This window comes from Poecilia reticulata, chromosome 23, assembly GCF_904066995.2.
Source record: "Poecilia reticulata chromosome 23, P_reticulata-male-v2, whole genome shotgun sequence".
In the NCBI taxonomy this organism is placed as follows: domain Eukaryota; kingdom Metazoa; phylum Chordata; class Actinopteri; order Cyprinodontiformes; family Poeciliidae; genus Poecilia; species Poecilia reticulata.
In genome coordinates this window covers 16,018,663-16,039,704 of record NC_088852.1, presented here as the reverse complement: position 1 = coordinate 16,039,704, position 21,042 = coordinate 16,018,663, and the positions used below count along the sequence as shown (strand labels likewise).

General features: G+C 40.1%; 3 protein-coding genes across 7 annotated transcripts in view; all 3 read right to left on the bottom strand.

The window, feature by feature from the left end:
* LOC103460955 (sodium-coupled neutral amino acid symporter 2-like) overlaps positions 1–21,042 on the bottom strand; it is a 35,628-nt gene that overhangs the window by 4,414 nt on the left and 10,172 nt on the right. For 3 of the 4 annotated variants that reach the window (XM_081603945.1, XM_081603942.1, XM_081603944.1), the window contains one exon: positions 21,006–21,019. In XM_081603945.1, the coding sequence (XP_081460071.1) occupies positions 21,006–21,019 (14 nt within the window). Of the gene's footprint in view, positions 1–20,878; positions 21,020–21,042 lie in introns of those variants that run through there. The other variant, XM_081603943.1, reaches the window with a different exon arrangement.
* LOC103459644 (sodium-coupled neutral amino acid symporter 2-like) lies at positions 292–16,829 on the bottom strand. Of its 2 annotated transcripts, none has more exons than XM_017302757.2 (23): positions 16,554–16,829; positions 14,863–14,949; positions 14,737–14,761; positions 14,635–14,656; positions 14,389–14,539; positions 14,221–14,299; positions 14,079–14,151; positions 13,854–13,986; positions 13,675–13,756; positions 13,487–13,602; positions 13,082–13,155; positions 12,696–12,788; positions 12,354–12,429; positions 10,520–10,602; positions 10,350–10,408; positions 10,068–10,214; positions 9,909–9,988; positions 9,699–9,799; positions 8,489–8,613; positions 8,272–8,416; positions 8,086–8,183; positions 6,727–7,616; positions 292–1,160 (listed from the first exon to the last, which is right to left on the bottom strand). In XM_017302757.2, the coding sequence occupies exons 2-22, from the start codon at positions 14,940–14,942 to the stop codon at positions 7,515–7,517; spliced, it is 1,944 nt and encodes a 647-aa protein (XP_017158246.2). In that variant the 5' UTR covers positions 14,943–14,949; positions 16,554–16,829; the 3' UTR covers positions 292–1,160; positions 6,727–7,514. The 2 variants fall into 2 exon arrangements, with proteins under 2 accessions (XP_017158246.2, XP_081460072.1); XM_081603946.1 differs by having other exon boundaries at positions 14,079–14,139; positions 16,554–16,828.
* Positions 1,300–6,720, bottom strand: LOC145550167 (uncharacterized). The gene is made up of 2 exons (XM_081603941.1): positions 5,366–6,720; positions 1,300–5,291 (listed from the first exon to the last, which is right to left on the bottom strand). Exons 1-2 carry the CDS (start codon positions 5,387–5,389, stop codon positions 1,662–1,664), a joined length of 3,654 nt encoding a protein of 1,217 aa, XP_081460067.1. The 5' UTR covers positions 5,390–6,720; the 3' UTR covers positions 1,300–1,661.

Genomic DNA, 21,042 nt, shown 5'->3' with positions numbered 1-21,042 from the left:
GATTCTTATTTGCATTTTAGTCTAACCCACACACCCTGGTGAGGGTGTTGCTTTTTTTTTTGACAAATCAAGCATTCTATGTTGCAAGATTCCCATTTAAGCCTCAGTGTGAACAAAAAATAAAGGTTTTGAATCTGATCCCAGACGACTCATCAATCATCTTCCTTCATATTATTCATAAGGTTCATATTATTGCAATAGTATTTTTGTAATTCAACTCAATTCAAATATACTGCATTGATTCCAATTGGAGCTTAAATATTGTAAGTGGATGTAGTTCAGTAAAAACAGTTTTAAATTTATTAAATAAACTTTATTCAGTACAAAAAGAAGAAAAAAAATACAATTTCACAAAGTATATAATGTAACTATAAAATGGAGATGACAAAATGTTAATATTCACATTTCTTGCACTTTCACAGGAAAAAAAAATACATTCAGTCGCTGCTTTATTTCAGCAGATGCAGTCACTGCCTATGTGACCACATTTAAATCCACACAAAGTTTATAAACAGTACTTCCATAAATGTATATTGCAGTTGTTTACTAATCATCTCATGGCAGGTGGTAGAGAAGGAGGCAGTCGGCAGCAGGTTCTTGTTGATACTCAGGCCTTCATCTGGTTATCGGTACTTTTTGTTTGCTGTTTCTGACGCTTACAGTTACAGAGTGTCTAATGGAAGTCTTTTGGGACACGATTCACCTTTATGCAACCTCACATACAGACAGTTCACAGATTATCACATCGTTATCGTGGTATGGAACTGAACTGGTTCTTTCAAAGAGCAGAAAAAAAACTTAAAAAAGAAATAAATGTAAACTTCAGTAATGATCCTCATAATGCTGCTCCTGTGTAATGCTGTTTACAGTTTGCCTACCAAGATGGCGCATTTCCGGGTTAATTTATCTCCGGTTTGGTGATCATTCCTAATTCTGCAGAAATCCCTCCAGTCTATTTCTGTAAAATTAGACTGAAGGTCTATTTTGTTGCCATTAATACTTTGTGCCCTTTATCTTTGTCTCTCATATAAAGAACTGGGCTCAGTAATTTAGTGTTTTAGTCTTTTTCCTATGGCTGCTATCAATGTGTCTTTGTTTGTCTTCTTCTGTCTCAGTGTGTTGATTTTTTTTTTTAGTTTTCTGCAACTTGTTATTTTAACCTCATGTGAGGGTTCTTGCATAAACCAGCCAGAGACACTGAATGGAATCCAAAAATAATCTTAATTTATTACAAAAAAAAGTTCAAAAATAATTAAACAATGAAGAACTGAGCCCAAAAACTGAGGTCAACATAACAAACTCCAACTCAGGTAGTAAAACAAAGAACTCAAGCACAAAACTGACCTAACAAACAAGACATGAGGGGAGCTTAAATAGTGGCTGATCAGACCACAGCTGACACACAAGGGGTAATTAAACATACAAAAACTTAAATAAATACTAATCAATACAACACCAAATCTTTAAACAAACATTGGACTGAAACTACCAAATAGAAGAAACATTAAAGAACTGGTCAAATTAAATGAAAGAAAACCAAATTTCCCCGTCCCCTGGCAAACAAATGGAATGGCCCGCTGAGGAGGTTTGCCAGCCATATATGGATGTCAATTAGCTGGAGCTCTTCTGTGACCCTCCAGCAGCAGCTCCAAAGGAAACATTCAGGTCTGTGTGACAGTAGGGTCGGCTGTCACATTCCCCCTCCCTTCAGAAGGGTCATCACACCAACGAGAGAGGTAGTCTGCAGTCACATTCAGCTTACCCGGTATGTGCTGGACTGTAAAGCGGAAGGGTTGCAGAGCAAGAGACCATCTTGTAATGCGACTATTTGTGTCCCTCATTCGCTGAAGCCACTGGAGAGCTTTATGATCTGTCTGGAGGATGAACTCTCTTCCCAGCAGGTAATACTTCAGGGAGTCCAGAGCCCATTTTATGGCGAGGGCTTCCTTTTCCACCGTAGAATAACGGACTTCTCTAGGGTGTAGCTTACGGCTTATGAAAGCTACAGGCTGTAAAGCCTCATCACCTTGCAGGAGGACTGCTCCAATACCCCTTTCTGAGGCATCTGTTTGCAGAATAAAACTTTTGTCAAAGTCAGGACACTTCAGGACAGAACTCTGACCCAGAGCTTGTTGAATGTCATGGAATGCTGCAGTTGTCTTCTCTGTCCACTGGACTTTACTAGGACATTTAGATCCAGTCATATCTGTCAGAAAGGCAGCTCTGGCTGAAAAGTTTATGAATCTGTGATAGAAACCTGCCATCCCTAGAAACGATCTCAATTGCTTTTTGGTTTGAGGCAATGGACAGGACTCAATAGCATGAATCTTGCGAACCTGTGGCTTGAGTTCACCATTTCCAATTATGAAACCCAGGTACTCTGTCTCAGATTGTGCAAAAACACATTTTGCTGGGTTAATGGTCAAACCTGCACTTTGGAGGAGGCCCAAAATTTCTTGTAAATGCTGAAGATGATCCTCCCATGAATTACTATATATGACAATGTCATCGAGATAGGCACAGGCATAGTCATCACATCCACGCAGTACCTGATCCATGAGTCTTTGGAAGGTAGCGGGTGCGCCATGCAATCCAAAGGGCAAAACTGTAAACTGGAAAAGTCCCCAAGCGGTCCGAAAGGCCGTCAACTCCCTGGACTGCTTAGAAAGGGGTACTTGCCAGTAACCTTTGCACAAGTCTATAGTTGTCAGGTACTTAGCTTTGCCCAATCTACTGACCATGTCATCGATGCGAGGAGTAGGGTAGGAGTCAAACTTTGATACAGAATTAAGGTACCTGAAGTCTATACAGAAGCGCATCGTTCCATCTTTCTTTGGCACCAAGACGACAGGATTACACCACTCACTCTTTGAAGGTTCAATAATCCCGAGAGATTGCATCAGCTCCATCTCTCTCTTCAGGGAGCCGAGAAGGCGTTCAGGAATCCTGTAGCTCAAACGTTTTACTGTAGCATCACTTTTCAACACAATCTCGTGTTCAAGAATGTCTGTACGACCTGGATATTCTTTAAATATTTGAGGATTACATAATGCTCTAACCTGAAGTTGTTGTTCACTTGACAGATGTTTCAGGTCAAGCTCCATTGGTGTTGATGAGGGCAGGAACTGATCATCAACAGCCTCTTCCTCTTCAACAGCTCTAATCAGCATGACTTCTGCCCCCATTTTAGGTCGCTCTGTCCACTCCTTAAGGAGGTTCACATGCAGCACTTTGGTGGAATGTGGTTGTTCCAATTTAACAACTTTGTAGGTGGTAGGGCCAAGCTGTTTTGCTACCTCAAATGGCCCCTGCCACTTGGCCAACAGCTTGCTCTCACTGGATGGTAGCATAACCAGAACCTTCTGGCCTGGGACAAAGGTCCTCTGCCGGGCTGACTTGTCGTACCAAGCCTTCTGGTACTTTTGGGCTTCTGCCATGTGCTGCTGGGCCAAAGCCGTCATCTTTTGTAGCCTCTCTCTCATCTGCATAACATAGGAGATAACATTAACAGGCCCCTCCCTCCCCTCTTCTCCAGCCCAGGTCTCCTTTAATAGCGCCAGAGGTCCCCTCACCTCATGACCATACAACAGTTCAAAAGGAGAGAACCCGGTGGAGGCCTGTGGTACTTCTCTGTAGGCGAAGAGGAGATAAGGCAACCATTGATCCCAATTGGAGCCAGTTTCATCCACAAACTTACGCAGCATCTGCTTGAGTGTTTGATTGAATCTCTCCGTGAGCCCGTCCGTCTGTGGATGATAAGGGGTAGTTCTAACACCCTTAATCCCCAGCAGCTGATATACCTGCTTTAGGAGAGTAGACATGAAGTTAGTGCCTTGATCCGTCACAATTTCACAGGGAAATCCAACCCTTGAAAAAAGTTGCACCAAGGAGAAAGCCACAGCTCTTGCTTTAATAGTCTTTAATGGGAACACTTCTGGGTACTTGGTTGCATAGTCTGTAATCACCAGCATATATCGGTGTCCAGATTTGCTTCTTTCAAGTGGCCCTACAATGTCCATACCCAAGCGCTCAAAAGGCGTGTCAATTAGGGGAAGAGGCTGCAATGGCGCTCTGGAAGGGAACTTTTTGGAGGTTAATTGGCACTGAGGGCAAGTCCTACAGAACTGTGCAACATCAGTCCGTAATCCAGGCCAGTAGAAATGGCGTTTGATGCGAGCCAGGGTCTTGTGGCTCCCTAGGTGGCCAGCCCAGGGAACTGAGTGGCCCAAAATAAGCACCATCTCTCTTGCATCCTTAGGGACCACAAGTTGCTTAAATGCCCCCTGTTGGCGGTAGAGGATATTTTTCTGTAGAACAAACTCTTCAGCACCATCTCTGTGGTCACCTTTCGGAGGTCCTTTGGCTTTCAGAAAAAGAGCCGACAGACTCGAGTCATCACGCTGGATTTGAGCCATATTTAAAGGCACTTTAAAACCTTGTGGCAGATCCTGAACCTCTTCTATAGATGTAACAGGTGTATGCAGAAACTTTTCCCGTCTCTTTTGTCGACATGATTTTCTAGATTTTCCGGGCTGCGCATCCAGCTCTACATCATAAAAAGGCAGCACACTCAGAATTGGAGGAGACTCTTCTGGCTGTTTTGCTTGAGAACGAGTCACTACATTGCAGTTCTGTGGTGTATGTAGCAAGTCAAACAAAACAGGTAAATCACTACCCAATACTACTGGAAAAGGGAGCTTTTCTGCAACACCAACATTCAGTAGGTATAATTGTCCTTGCACTTCAATATAAATATCCGCTGTGGGGTATGGCCTTTCATCACCATGCACACATCGGATAGGGATTGTGTCAGATGTGCAAATTATATTAGATGGAACCAGCCCTCTTTCAACCAGAGTCTGAACACTCCCAGTGTCAATTAAGGCCTTCACACCTTTCCCATTAACTTTCACATCACTCAGTTTCACAGACTGTCCAATACTGATGCAATTGTCACTTTTAAATGGGACAACACACAGCTGAGTGAGTTTGGGAGGGTTTTTTGGACACATAGGTTTTGTATGGCCTTCCTGACCACACAAATAACAAACAGGCACTTTATTGTATTGCCTGGGTGTTGTGCTTACTGACTGGGTTTCCCTTAGGAAGGCCTTACCCACAGCAGATACACCCTTTTGGTGGTGTTGTACAGGTGCAGCTCTGCGTGTGTCTTTAGATGCCTTCCAAGAAGAGTAACTCCATGGTTGTCCTTTCCGTCTAGCAGCCACAAACACCTCAGCCAGTGAAGCCGCTTTGGAAGCTGTTGGAGGATCATGTTCCCGGACCCAAACCTGAAGCTCAGGAGACAGCATACGTAGATATTGCTCCAACACAATAACTTCACCAATGGCTTTCACTGTTTTACCTCTAGGTTGTATCCACTTTTCATACATCTCCTTTAACCTTACGTACAGCTCCTTGGGAGTTTCTCCAGGCTCCACTTCTGTAGAACGAAATCTCTGACGATAGGTTTCTGGGTTAATGTCATATTTCCTCAGAATTGCCTCCTTAACAGATATATAATCATCCACTTCATCAATGTCCATATGCACATAAGCGCTTCTGGCTTTTCCAGTTAGCAATGGAACCAGACGGAAGACCCAGTCATTCTCTGGCCAGTTACATGAAACTGCAATCCTCTCAAAAGTAATTAAAAAATGTTCAATGTCATCAGTTTCTGTTAATTTTTCTAATTTAGGTTCCAAGAAGGAACGAAACTGACCTGAAGAGATGACTTTGCGGTCCCCTGGCAATAGATCTTTATCCTGTGGTTCTGGATCAGAGTTTTCCAGCTTAGCAGGTTCAGATGTTGGAAAAGTTTGGGCCTGCACTTCTGATTGCAAAAGACTGAATTGGTGTTGAAGAGACCTGAACCGTTGATCTTGGCGGGCTGCTTCCTCTTTCATTGTTCTATTCTGTTCCTCCTGCTGGCTCATGTGGGCACGAAGAATATTAACAAGATCTGTATATGTTGGTTCTTTCACCTCTTCACCCTCAGTGCCTACATGTCCTCCAGATGCTCCTGCTTCAGTGCAATCAGTCTGCTCATCAAGGTCTGCTGTTCCTTGAGACTCCACAAAATTGCCTCGTTTACTCCTTCCTCCACGCTGCATGTTTCAATCATCAGGGTTGGTAATGGGGGAAAAAAAACTTTGTACTCCTGGCTGGTAAGATCCCACTCCTGACACCAAATGTGAGGGTTCTTGCATAAACCAGCCAGAGAGACACTGAATGGAATCCAAAAATAATCTTAATTTATTACAAAAAAAAGTTCAAAAATAATTAAACAATGAAGAACTGAGCCCAAAAACTGAGGTCAACATAACAAACTCCAACTCAGGTAGTAAAACAAAGAACTCAAGCACAAAACTGACCTAACAAACAAGACATGAGGGGAGCTTAAATAGTGGCTGATCAGACCACAGCTGACACACAAGGGGTAATTAAACATACAAAAACTTAAATAAATACTAATCAATACAACACCAAATCTTTAAACAAACATTGGACTGAAACTACCAAATAGAAGAAACATTAAAGAACTGGTCAAATTAAATGAAAGAAAACCAAATTTCCCCGTCCCCTGGCAAACAAATGGAATGGCCCGCTGAGGAGGTTTGCCAGCCATATATGGATGTCAATTAGCTGGAGCTCTTCTGTGACCCTCCAGCAGCAGCTCCAAAGGAAACATTCAGGTCTGTGTGACAGTAGGGTCGGCTGTCACACCTCACTACAGGATTCTTCTAATCAATAGAAAGTGGTTGCTGTCCACTGTCGCCACATGCTTGCTCAGCATGAGGGATTGCTGTGAGGTCACAACTAAGGATTGAATTGGTTTAGATAACTGATGAATTTTCATCAACTGAACTTGGGTGCTTTGTACTATAACTTGAACTGTGCAGTATGAAGCTGGATCTAAAGGAAATGTTATTCGATTCCCTGGAGTTAGCTGAATTACAAAGTGTATTTCTATATGTTGCATATCAGTTTAGTTTGTTTTCTGAAGTGCATTGAGATGAAATCTGTTGTAAACTGTTTCCGTTTAATGTTCTGACAGGAAACGGAATTACATTCAGCTGAACAAACATAAACATGATTTACTCAACCTCTGAAGAAAGTAACAGTTAACTGGAGAAAACTCTTTACTAAACAAAGATTCATTTGAAGCTCCAAAATAATTCTCCTCAGTCTTTCAAACAAAGAAGTTCACATGAAAAACACATTTAGTAATAGATTATATTTAAGAAATGTATACTGCTTAATTATATACAAATAGCTTATAGTAAGTAAAAATTGTAGGCACACAGGTTCTCAGCAGTAGTAAAGCTGCCACACAAACAGCAGCGTGAAACTCAAGTCAGACACTCTGGAACTCCTGATAATGACACTGAGAAAAGTCATCGTAGACATTTTGAACAGGTACTATTCAAAGTGAAACTGATAAGTCAAAACTGCTTTTAAGGAAATAATGATGCAACCACCTGTGCTTTAGTAAATGTCCAGCAGCTGGAGATTTAAACGTCTTGGTCCGACACTCTGCTCCACACCCAGTCAGAGATGACACCACTCAAGCTGACAAACATGACGGCCATGCCGAATATCAGGAACATGGTGGCCTGAAACAGGAAATGGTTTCACAGTTATTACTGTATATTTTAAGTTTATGAATAACCTGAAAGAACTCCTGCTCTTTCTGAAACCATCACAACATGGCTCCTTTATTAACCCTTTAACAACATTTTTACCAGTGTTGCTCTGAAAAGTGGCTCATTAATGAGTGCAGTAGAGGCACAGTCCACCAGGTGTTTGCTAATTGCTGACGGCTAGTCTGAAGGAGCTCTGTAAAGCAGAAGCTTGGAAACTGCAGCTCAGAGGAGGAGCTGTGCCTTGAATACCAGACTAGGTCCACTCAGGTGTTTTGCACAGCTGAATGGTTGCCACGGGAGATGAAAAGATTTCTCACATATGCATGAAAGAATCAAAGCAACACTCCAGGCTTGTTTTTGACGAGGGAATAACATTAACATGATGTAAAGTTCAAAAAGGTTGAATTTACCTAATGCTGCCCCTTTAATAATGTCTTACCCCAATCTTCTGAACGGACTTCATTGATTCCTTCTTGACTAGTTTGATGTAGAGCGCTGAGGGCAGAATGAAGATCAGCATTACAGCAGAAGAGGCACCTGGGAAAGAGGAAAAATGGCAAAATTAATCCCAAAAAGTCAATAATAAATTGTTAGACAGATGTTGAGAACATGTGCAGTTACAAACCACATAAGCCAAAAATATCTCTGATGCTGGGGACAAAGATGACCAGAATGCTGGTTCCTGCTAGCAGGATCAGGGTGATGATAGTGTGACGGATCCAGCTGAAGTCTTTTCCTGGGAACAGCAGGTGGCCGACTGAGGTATGAATCTGTTCAGAACCAAAGATTAGGTCATTGGACTTTGTAGACCAAATAACTAATGGTGGACCTTCAATACTTACAGGGAAGAGCACCACAGGAACTGTGAGTGTGACAGCGACCAGCACAGCCAGGCGAACAACCAGCAGGAGAATATCGTCCTTGTAGTACCTTGAGTAGGTGTGGAGCAGCTCAGGTCCCACATGGACTGAACAGAAATATGACAGAGATCACTTTAGTTACATTCAACACCAATCATATGTAATTATCTAGCATTAGCATGCTAACACTTTGGACTAAGATGTCCCTGATATGGCTGAAAAACTAAGATCAGTCGTATCCATCCTGATGTTTTAGCTCATGCAAGGGGTAGGTTTAAGTGTTGATTCTCCAGGAAGGGGCAAGACTCACTAAGTACATCACAGTTGCTATCTCCACTGCTTGAAGGATGATGGAAATCACAACCGTGAGCAACTTGTCCAGACCAACCACTAACTGAGAGCGGACCCACTCAGAAAGCATGAGCCGCTCAGAAAACCTCCAGATAATTGATTAGGATGGGACAATGAAGAAATCATCCATTGCTTTGTTTGTTGTGCTTAAAGGGTTTGAGTTGGCAAGTAGATAACCGAAGAAAAGCTGTTTCTTTTTGCTTTGCATCACTGTGTTACACCATTAGTAATATTGAGAACCCACAAACACCACATGGCCTCTGGCAACATGAGTTTATTCTGACTTTGTCTGTGTTGCTGTTTACTTCAGTCTTACTTATCTAGAAGCACACAGAGGTATAGCTTCCAGAGATAAGCTAGCTTCTGGCTTCTTTGTCCCGTCTAAGTCCATCCGGAGCTTTGCTTGCTGAACATTTCACTCCATTTGCTATACTATCTTCCAATTAGCCTACTGTTACGCCAGACACACACGCACACAAACGCACGCACACACACATTCATACGCATTCATACCCGTTTTCATTTACACATGGTAACTTGATGGCACTGAAAGGCTGACAGGATTAGGTTCCCTTTTGTCTGGAGTGTTTTTGCCAGCTGCAGCCATTGTTCTTTGTTAACTTGACACTTATTTCAATTACTATAGAGCTTGTTGAGGATGAAGTGGAAAAGAAATTTCCACTTCGTCAACCCCAGTCACTATGAAAGCAACCATCGGCTGTCTGACACCTTTTTGCTACTACAGCATGAAAAATGTAAGCAGTTTTGAAGGTACAGTAAAAGGGGTTCAAGTCTAGTATTAGCAAGATGTACTACAGCTTTAAAATCTTGCCCAACTTACTGTTGAAGGTGAGGTATCCAAAGAGGGCAGCCAGCAGGTACATGATGAACATGGCCAGGAAGGAAACGTTGGCCACATTCTGCATCTTTCGGCGTGAGCGGCTGTTCAGGGAAGGAGAGTTTTATTTAGACGGCAGACCAAACTTTAAAGAAAGACAGTTTAGTGTAAACATTATAGGACTTTGAGTTAAATCCATGCAGCAGCACTTACTCTTTGAGCTCCTCATACATGGGTAGGATAGTAGGATGGCACATGAAGGCAAAAGTGAGGATGGGTACAGCATAGACAGTCTGGAGAGAGATTAGAAGTTATTCTACCAGTATTATTGAAAATATTCAAACCTGTTTAATCTGTGAGAGATTTATTTACCTGTGAGTTGAAGACAAAGTATTTAGGTTTGCAAGTATCATCATCAGTAGTGGTGTTGTCGCTGTGGGGGGTGATGTTGAACATATGCATGGTTTCATTTCCAGGATTAGGCAGAGGGCATGGCGTCTGGAACTTCTTCATGATCACCTGCAGGAATATATAGAAAAATATATTTTTGGGTGGTACTATATTTTTTATAATGCATAGACTTAAGATTTTAAAGGAACGATTAAATCTAGTCACTAAAGGAGGAATAAGGAAAGAAGGTGGGGTTGTACTCACCACAATCAGAAAAATCACCATGCAGAGTAGAGAGAGACCACTGGTGTAACCAAGGTAACCTAAGGGAGACAGAAAAAAAATGTATTTTCTGCTTTAAAGCTGCCTCTTCTACTTTTATTATTACTTAGGAACAACATATTATGACACACTCATGCACGCACGCACCTTACCTAAATTCCTGAGTAATGAAAGAGGCAGGATCACAATAACTGAGACCAGAATCACAAGGTAATCTCCATTGATGTACCATTCACTGAAACACACAAAAATAAGTCTCTCAATTCACTGACAGTTATTTGTTACTTGATTTGATTAAAAAAACAAAATCAATGTATTAGTTTAGAAACTAAAAACAGGATCTTTGTACTTGTCATACATTTTAACTTAAGCTCTGATTGAACATCTTGTTTCCTGCTCTGATGCATCAGCCTTCACCAAAGCTGAGTTAAAAACTACAAACATTCAGACTTCCCTCCTGCATTTCCACAGCTGCAATCCCTCCCCATCCTAAATCCAACCCCCATTACCATCACAGTCACAATTCATTACTTTAGTTAAATTAAATTAATTTTAAACTGAATTAAAACAGAACAACTCTAGCTGTTAGTTTGTCAACTTTTTTGCAACATAAGCAACACTTTTAGCTTGGTGTTTGTAATCTACACTGAACAAAAACATAAAGGCCCCATATCAAATGTTGTTGCCATGTGGGGTTAACAACTGTAAATAAGCATTTGCTGACATTTTATTGTACAAAAGTGATATTTCTCCTGATTTGTGTATAATTTTTAATCCAACTTGCTGTCAGTGAGTTTTACTCAGTGAGTTGTTTTTTTCCTCAGTGCATGGGTCAGGCATGTCCAGTGGGTAATCAGACGAAATGAGCAACAACTGGACAATCCTTGGACTGGGGACAATAAAAGGGCCCAAAACGTCACATTTTGTCACAAGTCATAAAGCCTCAGATGTTGCAAGTTAGCATGTTGGATGCAGGACCGTCCACCAGAGCAGTAGCTGCACGGTTCAATGTCCACTGCCTGACCAATAGGCCGTTTAAGAGTTTGTTTCCAACAGACTGGCACAAATCGACCTCATCCTCGTCGGCCATGTGTGACCACTCCGGCACAAGATCGCCCCATCCAGCTCGTCCATCTGTGGGATCGGCTGAGACCAGAGACACACACAGCTGAGACTATTGGTCCGAACACCTCAGACTGTCTGTAACCGCCTACAAGAAGCCAACTGGGTCAAAATCAAATTCCTCAACCTGACCCCTATTATGTTCAAAGGACTGTCAATCCGCCATAAATGGCCATATCACGTTATTAATGCCGATATGAAGATCAGTAATTACTGGAAATATAGTTTGAGTTTCTCTATATATTGCGTAACCCAAATGTTTAGAAAACTCTTATACAGTATATGACATGGATATGGCAGCTGATTTGCCATATCCATCCAGAATCAGATATATTTGCCAAATTTGTGGAAGAAGAAAATGTCTCTGTGGCGGCTGGTTGTTTCGTAATAATAAGGTAAAAATCTGAATGTTTTTTTTGTATCCAGGATGTGTGGGTTCCCAACAAATGTTTGGAGGCTTCTGTACAAGTCCTGCATGCAGGCAAGGTCAGCCCTGCTGACCCTCTCTGCACACCTGATTGTTACTATAATTGGTTTTATAATATAAATATTGTCATCCACTCTGAAAAAAAAATATTTCCTATACTTTCTATACATGTTAGTATCAAGTTTGCACCAGACAGAGTAGAATATGAAAAATCTATTGCCTGTTGTCACTGAAGACATGAAAGGTTCCCTTCGCGTTGAGACATGGTCAGAATGAAATGTCCTGCTGTAAACCAATTTGTTATTGCAGCAAAATTCTGCAGCAAGGTGTGAAAACTGCCGAGGTGTGACATGACAACCTGTCACGTCAGGTAGTTCCCTTTTAAGTACTGATTCCAGTTGCAAAAGTTTTTTTTAAAGTCAAATTTAGCTACTCACCCATGACTGGCTCCAGTAAAGAACTGAACGACAACAGGGAGCTCATATTTGATGATGTAGAGGTAAGTCGACATGGCTGTAGAGAAAAAAAATAAGAATAAGGAACAATCAGTACAGCTGATTAAAAATGTAAAGCTAGAATGCCTGATATCTGGTGAGCAACAAGAAGTTCAATTATTGATGACAAAAATGTCTGTATGATGTAAAACTCATCCTGATCTCCATTTGCCAATGTCTGCCTGTTTTCTAATGTATTCAGAGTTTGGACTCAGTGAAGCTGTTTAAATCATTGTTGAATAACACAAAAAACAACATTTTACTACTTAAAGGTCAGTCCCTCACCTCCAATGTTCTGCATGGTGATGGAGCAGGAAGCAGCCAGTTTGCCTGGGATGCCAAAAGCTTTGTAACCCAGTGACTCGTAAACAAGAGCACCTGGAAAAAGAGGAAAAACCCAAAGAGTTTTAAATCTTGACATTTAAATATAATCAAACTTAAAAAGCTGCTGGAAGATGCTGTGATGGTGCAGGGGTAAAGCACAACCCATGTACAGAGGCCTTAGTCCTAAACATGGACCTCACAAGTTTGAGTCCCATCCTGATGACCTTTGCCCCATGTCTTCCTCCTCTCTCATTACCTACTGTCCTGTCTAACCGCGCTCTAATAAAGACCAATAGAGCCAATAAAACCTTCAAAAAAGCTGCTGGAAAGTCAGAGCTGCTGCTCACCTGCTTCATTGGCTGTCTTCAGCAACAAGTGGACAGAATACAAGGAGAAAATGGCAACGGAAACCAGGAGAATCCTGCAAACACAAGAGAGAGGAGGACGTTGCACAAGACAGAGTAGAATATTAAATGACTTGTGTGCTTGCAAGTTGTCTACAATAACCTCCTTCTTGCTAGAAGTGAATGTTGTCCTCTCTTTTTGCCGCTGTCATGATAGACGTTAAAAGTTCAAAAATCAACAAACTCTCTGTCAGGGTCACAGAGCTGTTGGCCAGGATCTTGGGATCTTGGAGTGTTTGGAAACATAAGGACCGGAGACCTTGAAGAGACACCTGCCTGAACTGGAGTTGAGAAACGTTGGAGCTAAAAAATGAGTTTTCAGGTTTTAGGTGATGGAAAAGTTCTTACACAAACAGGGCGATGCCGGTGTTGGCCATGGCGAAGGACAGACCCAGGATGCCGCTGCCCATGATGGCGATGCTCAGATTGAAGATGGACATCCTGACGGAGGCACTGCCCTGGTGCTGAAGAGGAGAAAACAATGAATTTTCAAGTAATAGAAAAAAAAATTACATCTAGTAAAATATGCAACTTACCCTTTCGGTTTCATAATCCTTCTTGCTCGCCTTATGATCAGAGAGGAAGTTTTGATTCTCTGTATCTGAATCAGGATATTGCCTTTAATAGAAGACAGAGTCTTGTATTAATTGAGTTGACAGCATGTAAAGGTTTTTTTTTAGTGCGTTTGTGAAGACAATGTGAAAATGAGCCTCACTCATCCAGGGTGAATTTTTTCTCACACAGAGGGAGATCATTCCTGATGGAGCTGCAGCTGCCATGTTCTAGCAGAGCATTCAGGCATGAGACTGTCGCTTCAGCAGTAGGTTGCTCATCACGGGGCACCGGAGCTAAAAATAAGGAAACCCTATTAATATTTCTTATTTAAGATGCTGTAATAGACATGTACTTACACATGTGCTGTCCCATTGCAAGGGCTGACCTGGGTTCAAACTGCTCATGTTTTTGTTGCTCATGTTGAGGTGAGTCCCATCGTCCTGGTGCTGTAAGAGAAACTACAGGACAGTCAGGAGGATTCTAGAAACAAAAATGATTGTTATAGTGTAACAAAAACTGCAACTTGCCTGTTCGCTTTCCTTCTCTTTGCTTGGGTTTTGGCCATGAAGGGAGTTTAGACTCTCTGCATCCAAATTAGAGCCCTGGCTTTAAAAGACGAGAGAATTTCATGTTTAATGCATTGACAAGAAGTAAAGTTTTGTCGTTTTGTCAGCACTAGTTAAGACGAGCCTCACCCATCCAGTGGCTGCTCTCTCCTGAAATTAAGAGGCGACTTCCGACTCTCGTCAGAGCAGCAGCTGCAGTTGCTGTGTCTTCCATCTTCAGTAGAGTCCGAATGTTTCGTGTCAGTTTCGGCATCAGGCTGCTCGTCGCTGGACACCGAGGCTTAAAATAGTGAAATCCAAAATCAGACTTTATGTTTAGGTGTGCAAACATATGTGTGCCAATACAAATTGACCACAGGCTGAAATCAAACCTACCACTAGAAGGACTTTCCTGGGGCTGAGAAGAAAACACAAAGTGATCAGTGACGAAAAACAAAAATGACTACGGAAATACAAATAAAGATTTAGCCAACTTACAGATTTTATATCATATCTCTTCTTGCTTGATGGAAGAAGAGCAGAGAGTTTTGTGTTAATTGAGTTGATAACTTTAAAGACTTTTTTTTAAATGTGTTTGTGAGGACATGTTTTCATGAGGCTCACCAATCCAGACGCTCCTTAAAGCAAGGGAAGTCATCACTGATGGAGCTGCAGCTGTCATCATCTTCACCAGCGTATGGCATCTTAGAGCTGAAATGCCAACAAGAATATGGGGAATGTAAAAAATAATTACTATAGTTCATTCTGTCTAAACTGTCTTTAGTAAAAACTGTGCCCTTTCAGAGCATCCTGTCAATACACAACCGACATGTTCTCTACTCATCTTGATCAGGTAAGCCCCAACACAGCCACATAGTCAAAAAAACCTATGAACTGTAGGTGCAATTCTGGAATGGGGGAACAAGTATAACTTTTATAGAGTTATAAAATAAGGACCAGCAAATACACAGTGGAGCAGAGGCAGCTCCACTGTGTATTGAACTGAGACAGAGACTGCTCAGTGGGATCAGGTGCAGCTATAATGACTGGGCCATAATGAGTATGGCATAATGAGTATTGCTGTAGCAACCTGTAACTTAGTTGGAATGTGTGAAATTGACGTCCACATGACTGAACTGAATTGACTAAATATATCCGTGTATAAACTGGATAATTACTTTGTAAAGAATCTTGAGACGACTGACATCTTGAAATTGAGCCTCTGTCTCTTTAAGAAGCTCCTGCTCTTTCTGAAACTCCGCCTTCAGCCAACAAGTTGAATGCTACTCACAACATCGCTCCTATTTTAAGCCTTTAGCAACATTTTTACCAGTGTTGCACTGAGAAGTAGCTAAAAAAAATGAGCTCAGTAGATGCACAGTTCTACCAGATATTTGCTAATTGCTGCTGGCTACTCTGAAGGAGCTGTGTGGGGGAGTTATGGGGGAGGGTTATGAGGCGGAAACATGGTGCCAGGAGGTCCATTTGGAAGATGAACTACTTTTAAATAGTGTATCAGAATATAAAGTTATTAAAACACAAAACAATGTCTTTTGGGAATCATGTCAAAGAAGGTATGCGGACACATTGGAGAACTGTTTATTGCACACTATAACACCTGCAACCTAAAATCTATTTTACCCAAAGTACACAGGCAAAAACAGGTTTCTCAAGTCCCCGCTTTGGTTTGAGTTTCTATAAATAAGAGTTTTAAGTGATATTAAACAGAGTTTTGTGTGGATGGAAGACCAAAACGCATAGAAATGTATTCGTTTTCCCAGCTGTCCCATTATGAGTGGACTAGGCAGATTAAAATATTTATATATTATTTTGCAGAAAAGGTGCAAAATAAACCATACCAAAAGTCAGAAAGCACAAACATGGAATTGATATTATTGTGTTCAATTGAATTTCAGTTGTTTTTTTTCTGTAATTTATATGTGAAAAAGAATCAAAGTGAAGAGAAACGGCCTCGTGCAACATTATACAGTAAGGACAGATGGAACCAATACGCAGTAACAATAACTCAGTGCAGATCACAGCTGAGAACTGGGTAGTTAAAATAGTTATAAATTCTAAAGTTTTACATGCATTCATCACACAAGCTGCCTGAAGTCATATATTTGTGATATTATCATTAGCAGCTTCATAGTTTTTCTTTAGGATTCCAGACTAGCAGTCCTATTGTCTTTAGAACATGTCACTGTTGCATAAAACAGGCAGACAGTTTGCACAGTCACATATAAAATAAAGATTTTTTTCCCCCCCCAGGATGAGTAAACAAACCACCAGTCGAACCAAACTAGTTTCCATACCTTTAAAAGTTGACCTTGAAGCGAGGAAATGAAAGTAAAACAAAGGGAGGATTTAAAGTCCGACTGTAAAAAGGATTACAGCATTTCGCCTGTATTTGTGAGTCAGTAACCTACACCTGTCAGTAAGATGACTCTTACTGACAGGATCTTTGATACTAGTCAAGGATTTTTCCAAGTAGCAAAAGAAGTTAAAACAGCTAAGACGCTCGAAGAAACTGTTTTTGTCACCATCAGCTCAGCTGACGTTTAGGGGAGGAGGGGGCTTCCGGGGCAGGCGTCTGGTCCTCAAACAGTCAAATGGAAATTTACCAACAGCGAAAAAAAAGAAAAAGAAAAGAAAAGAAGCACGTGATGTTCAATGACACCACAATAATACAACAATATAGTTGTCATATCCTGTTTGCTTTCCCCCCAGAGCTTGTAAATTTGATTACTTCCTGTTTCCTTTGATCAGCTTTAGCTTTTGTCTTTACTTTCATCATAGTCTTCTTGTTGTTCATGCAGGTTGGAGTTGCACATTTTTTGCATTTATTTACAGATCTCTCTTTCTCTCTCTGTCTTTCACTCTCTCTCTCTCTCTCTCTCTCTCTCTCTCTCTCTCTCTCTCTCTCTCTCTCTCTCTCTCTCTCTCTTTCTCTCTCTCTACCATTTCATTCTCTAGTATTCAAGCTCCCGGTATTTACCATAATATGTTAAGTGGTAATATGTTCATTTCCACTTAACATATTACCTTCAACTATATTAGGTTACACAGGCCTAATCCCTATTGTTGTGAATTAGGCCCATAACGTCTCTCCTCCTTCTGTCACCTGGTCTCTGTGTTGTTCCATGGCTCCCTGTGTATTCTTCCCAGTTTTTGTATGTTATTTTTGGATTCCTTTCTTAAAACTTATATATATATATGTAAAATTTTACCTAACAGACTTTTGCTTACATTTATGTTTAATAATGCTGCATTTAGCAGATTTTCTCAGTCACTTTGGCGCATTTCTCAAATCATCCTCGACATTTCCAAAACGGCAGGCGCATTTCTTCAAACAATTCATACAAACAGCAAAACACCATAGTTAGTCTCTTTCTCAAAACCCGGAGTGCGTCTCTCAAAATGAAATATCTGTGTCAATGAACACGTCAGTGCCTCAGAATCACAAATCTTTGTTATACAGTCACATTTATTAGTCATACTGACAATACAGCAGGGCACTTTGGAATGTTTTGTTGTAAACTACTGCTAAAGTTTAGATGACAAGGCTTGTAAATTGTAATTGTGAGAAATCTATTACTAGAGACAGGACTAGATTCACATTTACACTTTTACTGTGATTTGTTGACAGGTCTTGCTATAAATGATCCAGAAAGGAAAAGAGAGCACTGCAAAGCACAGAACTAAAGGAGAGGTAGAAATGGGAACATAAGACAATCTCCTTAAGGAAAAATCTGTACGATGTGAAGATGCCTGAAGTGACAACCTTAAACTTCACTTGAATTCATGTTTGATTCTTTTTTTCAAATATGCTATGGTCATAATATGGCACATAAGTTGTATCTAAATGATTTAATATATCTGAAGGTCAGCAGGCCTGTGCTTGGATTGTAAAATTAAGCCTTAACTTTCTATAAAATCTGGATAATCCCAGTTCAATCATGATTTAACAAATTTCAGAGAGAGAGAGAGAGAGAAAGAGAGAAAGAGAGAGAGACAGAGCATCTCCAATTGTGTAGTATCCAACATTGACCACTAGAGTTCGTCATTGAGAAGAGAAAAGTTTGTGAGGAAAATATTTGGCTTCTTTTCTCTCTTACTCTCTGCTTCTCTGTTTTAAAGCCACAGAGGAAGGCTGCCATAGCTTTCCTAGCTATATGCCAAATAAAATGGCGTGAGAAATTAAAGAATATTTAGATTATAACAAGCATAAATGGTGCACATAAAATCAAGATGATTAGATGATGACTTCATTGGTTCCTTTATGATAAAAGTGTATAGCATAAATAACCTTCTTGCATCCTTCAGAACACGGTGACTTGGTCACCGTGGTGACCAATAAGTGACCAAGTCACCTATTATTACCAACCTGTTGCCGCCAACAGGATTCGGCTCGTGTTCTTCACATTACTACAATTCCTGAACAGTTCAATATATATATATATATATATATATTAAAAAAATTCCCAAAGTGCAGAAAAGCTGAGACATTGCGCTTTCACGGCATATATGATACATTACGGTAGCCATACGGGAAATTTGTGATATGAGCTTGACCAATCACAAGAAAGATTCTCCGTTGTGTCATCAAATGAGTCTCTAAAATACTCGTGCACTTGTAACCGGATTTGTGTGTAAATGCAGTTTTGTGTGTGTGTTCCAGGTGACGTGTGCGTAATTTTTCAACATTTATAGGCGTAAGATAAGGGTTATTTCATTTTTAAGGTTTACAAATCCAGTATTACACACGCACAGATATTTTTACACACACACAAATCTTTTTACGCACGCACAGATATTTTGAGACTATTTTCACCCCATACATTATGAGGATCATTACTGAAGTTTAAATGTATTTGTTTTTAAAGTTTTTTCTCTGCAGAAAGACTCAGACGGAGAAAAAGGAACAATTAAAAGATTTAATGACAGGAATGAATAACAGTTGGGTGTGGATCCTTTTATGCAGAGCTGATTGATGATTGGACGCGCCGGTTGAGGTCCAGCGCTGAGGTGAGCATGACGTCGATGGGTGAACGGAGGGGGCGGAGTCTTCCAGCTTGAATTTTCCCTATTAGCTCCATGTGTAAGCCAGAGAAACAGCAACAAAAGCATTAATAACAAGATGAATGCCTGAGGATCAACATCAACCTGCCGTCTACTACCTCCTTCTCTACTACCTGCTATGTGACACATGATAAACAATTGGAATGTAAATTTACTGAAGTTCTGTTTATTAACTGTTTATAAATATGGTCACATTGACAGTAACTGCATCTCCTGAAGTACAGCAGTGACTGAATGTAATTTACTTTTTGCTCAAGTGCAGGTGTTGCAGCAAGAACAAATGTGAACATGTACTTTTGCACATCTGCATTTTATATTTACATATTATAATTTGTACATATTATAATTTCCTTTGTGTAAGATTGAAAGTGTTTAATGTTTGTTTTGATGTAGTGAAAGTATTTAAAGTCTTTACTGAACTACATCAACTTCTGCTCATATCATGACTCTGCTAACATGTTGCTAAATAAAATGTAACTGAGTATTTATAAGTCCTATAAAACTGAAATAGTTTGTAAACATATAATATTGAACATGCAGTGAGCCCAAAGGCTCTGCTAGTTATTGAAAGTATTATTCATATCAACATAGCAGAAAGTAACATGTTTGTTTAGTTTATATTCCTAGGCAGCTTGACAAGCTACATTAAATGTAACAAGACAATTGTAGAATATTTTTGCTTACAGAGACTTCTTAATTCATTTGTTGTTTCTGTTGATTTTCTTTATTTAGTTTTTTTCAAATGTCATCAGTTCCTGTGTTTAAATATTCAACAGAATTTAAAGTTGATTGATTTGTAAGAATGTGTTCTTGCCATTATTATGCCATTTCCGTTACATTACTTGAAAATTGTTTCAAAACAATATTATCATTATCGCAATAAGTTCTGGGACAATTTATTGTCCAGCAAAAATTGTTATTGTGACACATTTGGCTGAGTGTTTGGTTCCTCTGCTCAGGAGTGACATGAATGTGGACCAAAGTTATAAATGACTGGAAATAAACTGAAAGTGTTTTATAAAGTTTTTGAGATGACATCCCTTCAAAAAAAGAAAAAAAAATCGAACTTGGAAAGGTTGAGATTGGAGCTACTGCTAAAATATTCACATTTAGAACATTATTTGGTAATCAGGCGTGTCTTCCTCATTACGGACTAAACCCAACATTTGAAAATAAAGACCAACATCAGACATGATGAACACAGAGAATCGAGGTTCAATACAACATTTTATTTAAGCATTTTTTACATTGAATATAATACATCAAATAAAACGCTCATAAGAAAATGATTGATTTGACGTTACAAAAATATTTCTGTTTACAATGTTTTCAAAAAAGTTGAATTAAAAATATATGAATCTTTTTAATATACAAGCAGTACTGCATAAACTGCAGCATTTAGTGTCTTGACAGCTTAGCACCTCTGTGGAAAGTCACAGGACATTAGGAGGAATATTAAATCGGTTTGACTTACATGAAAAAATACAAATAATATGTACTTTTTAGGACATATTTGGCACAGTAAAAAAAACAACAACTTTAAAATAAAAGTTAAAAATAAATTCAGTTCCTCTCTAGTAACAGAAGAGCTGGAGCCTCAGTGACCTTGGTCGTTCATAGAGTTCACGATCCAGTCGTAGATGATAAGAGTCATGCAGCCAAACATGACAACAAATCCTAATATCAGGAACATTGTAGCCTGGTGGAAGAAATCATTTCACA

What these genes read in the sequence shown, in the direction of transcription:
- LOC145550167 (XM_081603941.1), bottom strand. Translation starts at nt 5,389, where the DNA reads ATGAAAAGTGGATACAACCTAGAG. An exon ending in AAAGTGGATACAACCTAGAG is followed by an intron (nt 5,292 to 5,365) that starts GTAAAACAGTGA and finishes CCTGAGCTTCAG; the next exon opens with GTTTGGGTCCGGGAACATGA.
- LOC103459644 (XM_017302757.2), bottom strand. Translation starts at nt 14,942, where the DNA reads ATGCCATACGCTGGTGAAGATGATGACAGCTGCAGCTCCATCAGTGAT. An exon ending in TTCCTGTGGTGCTCTTCCCT is followed by an intron (nt 8,417 to 8,488) that starts GTAAGTATTGAA and finishes GGTTCTGAACAG; the next exon opens with ATTCATACCTCAGTCGGCCA. An exon ending in AGATATTTTTGGCTTATGTG is followed by an intron (nt 8,184 to 8,271) that starts GTTTGTAACTGC and finishes CCTCTTTCCCAG; the next exon opens with GTGCCTCTTCTGCTGTAATG.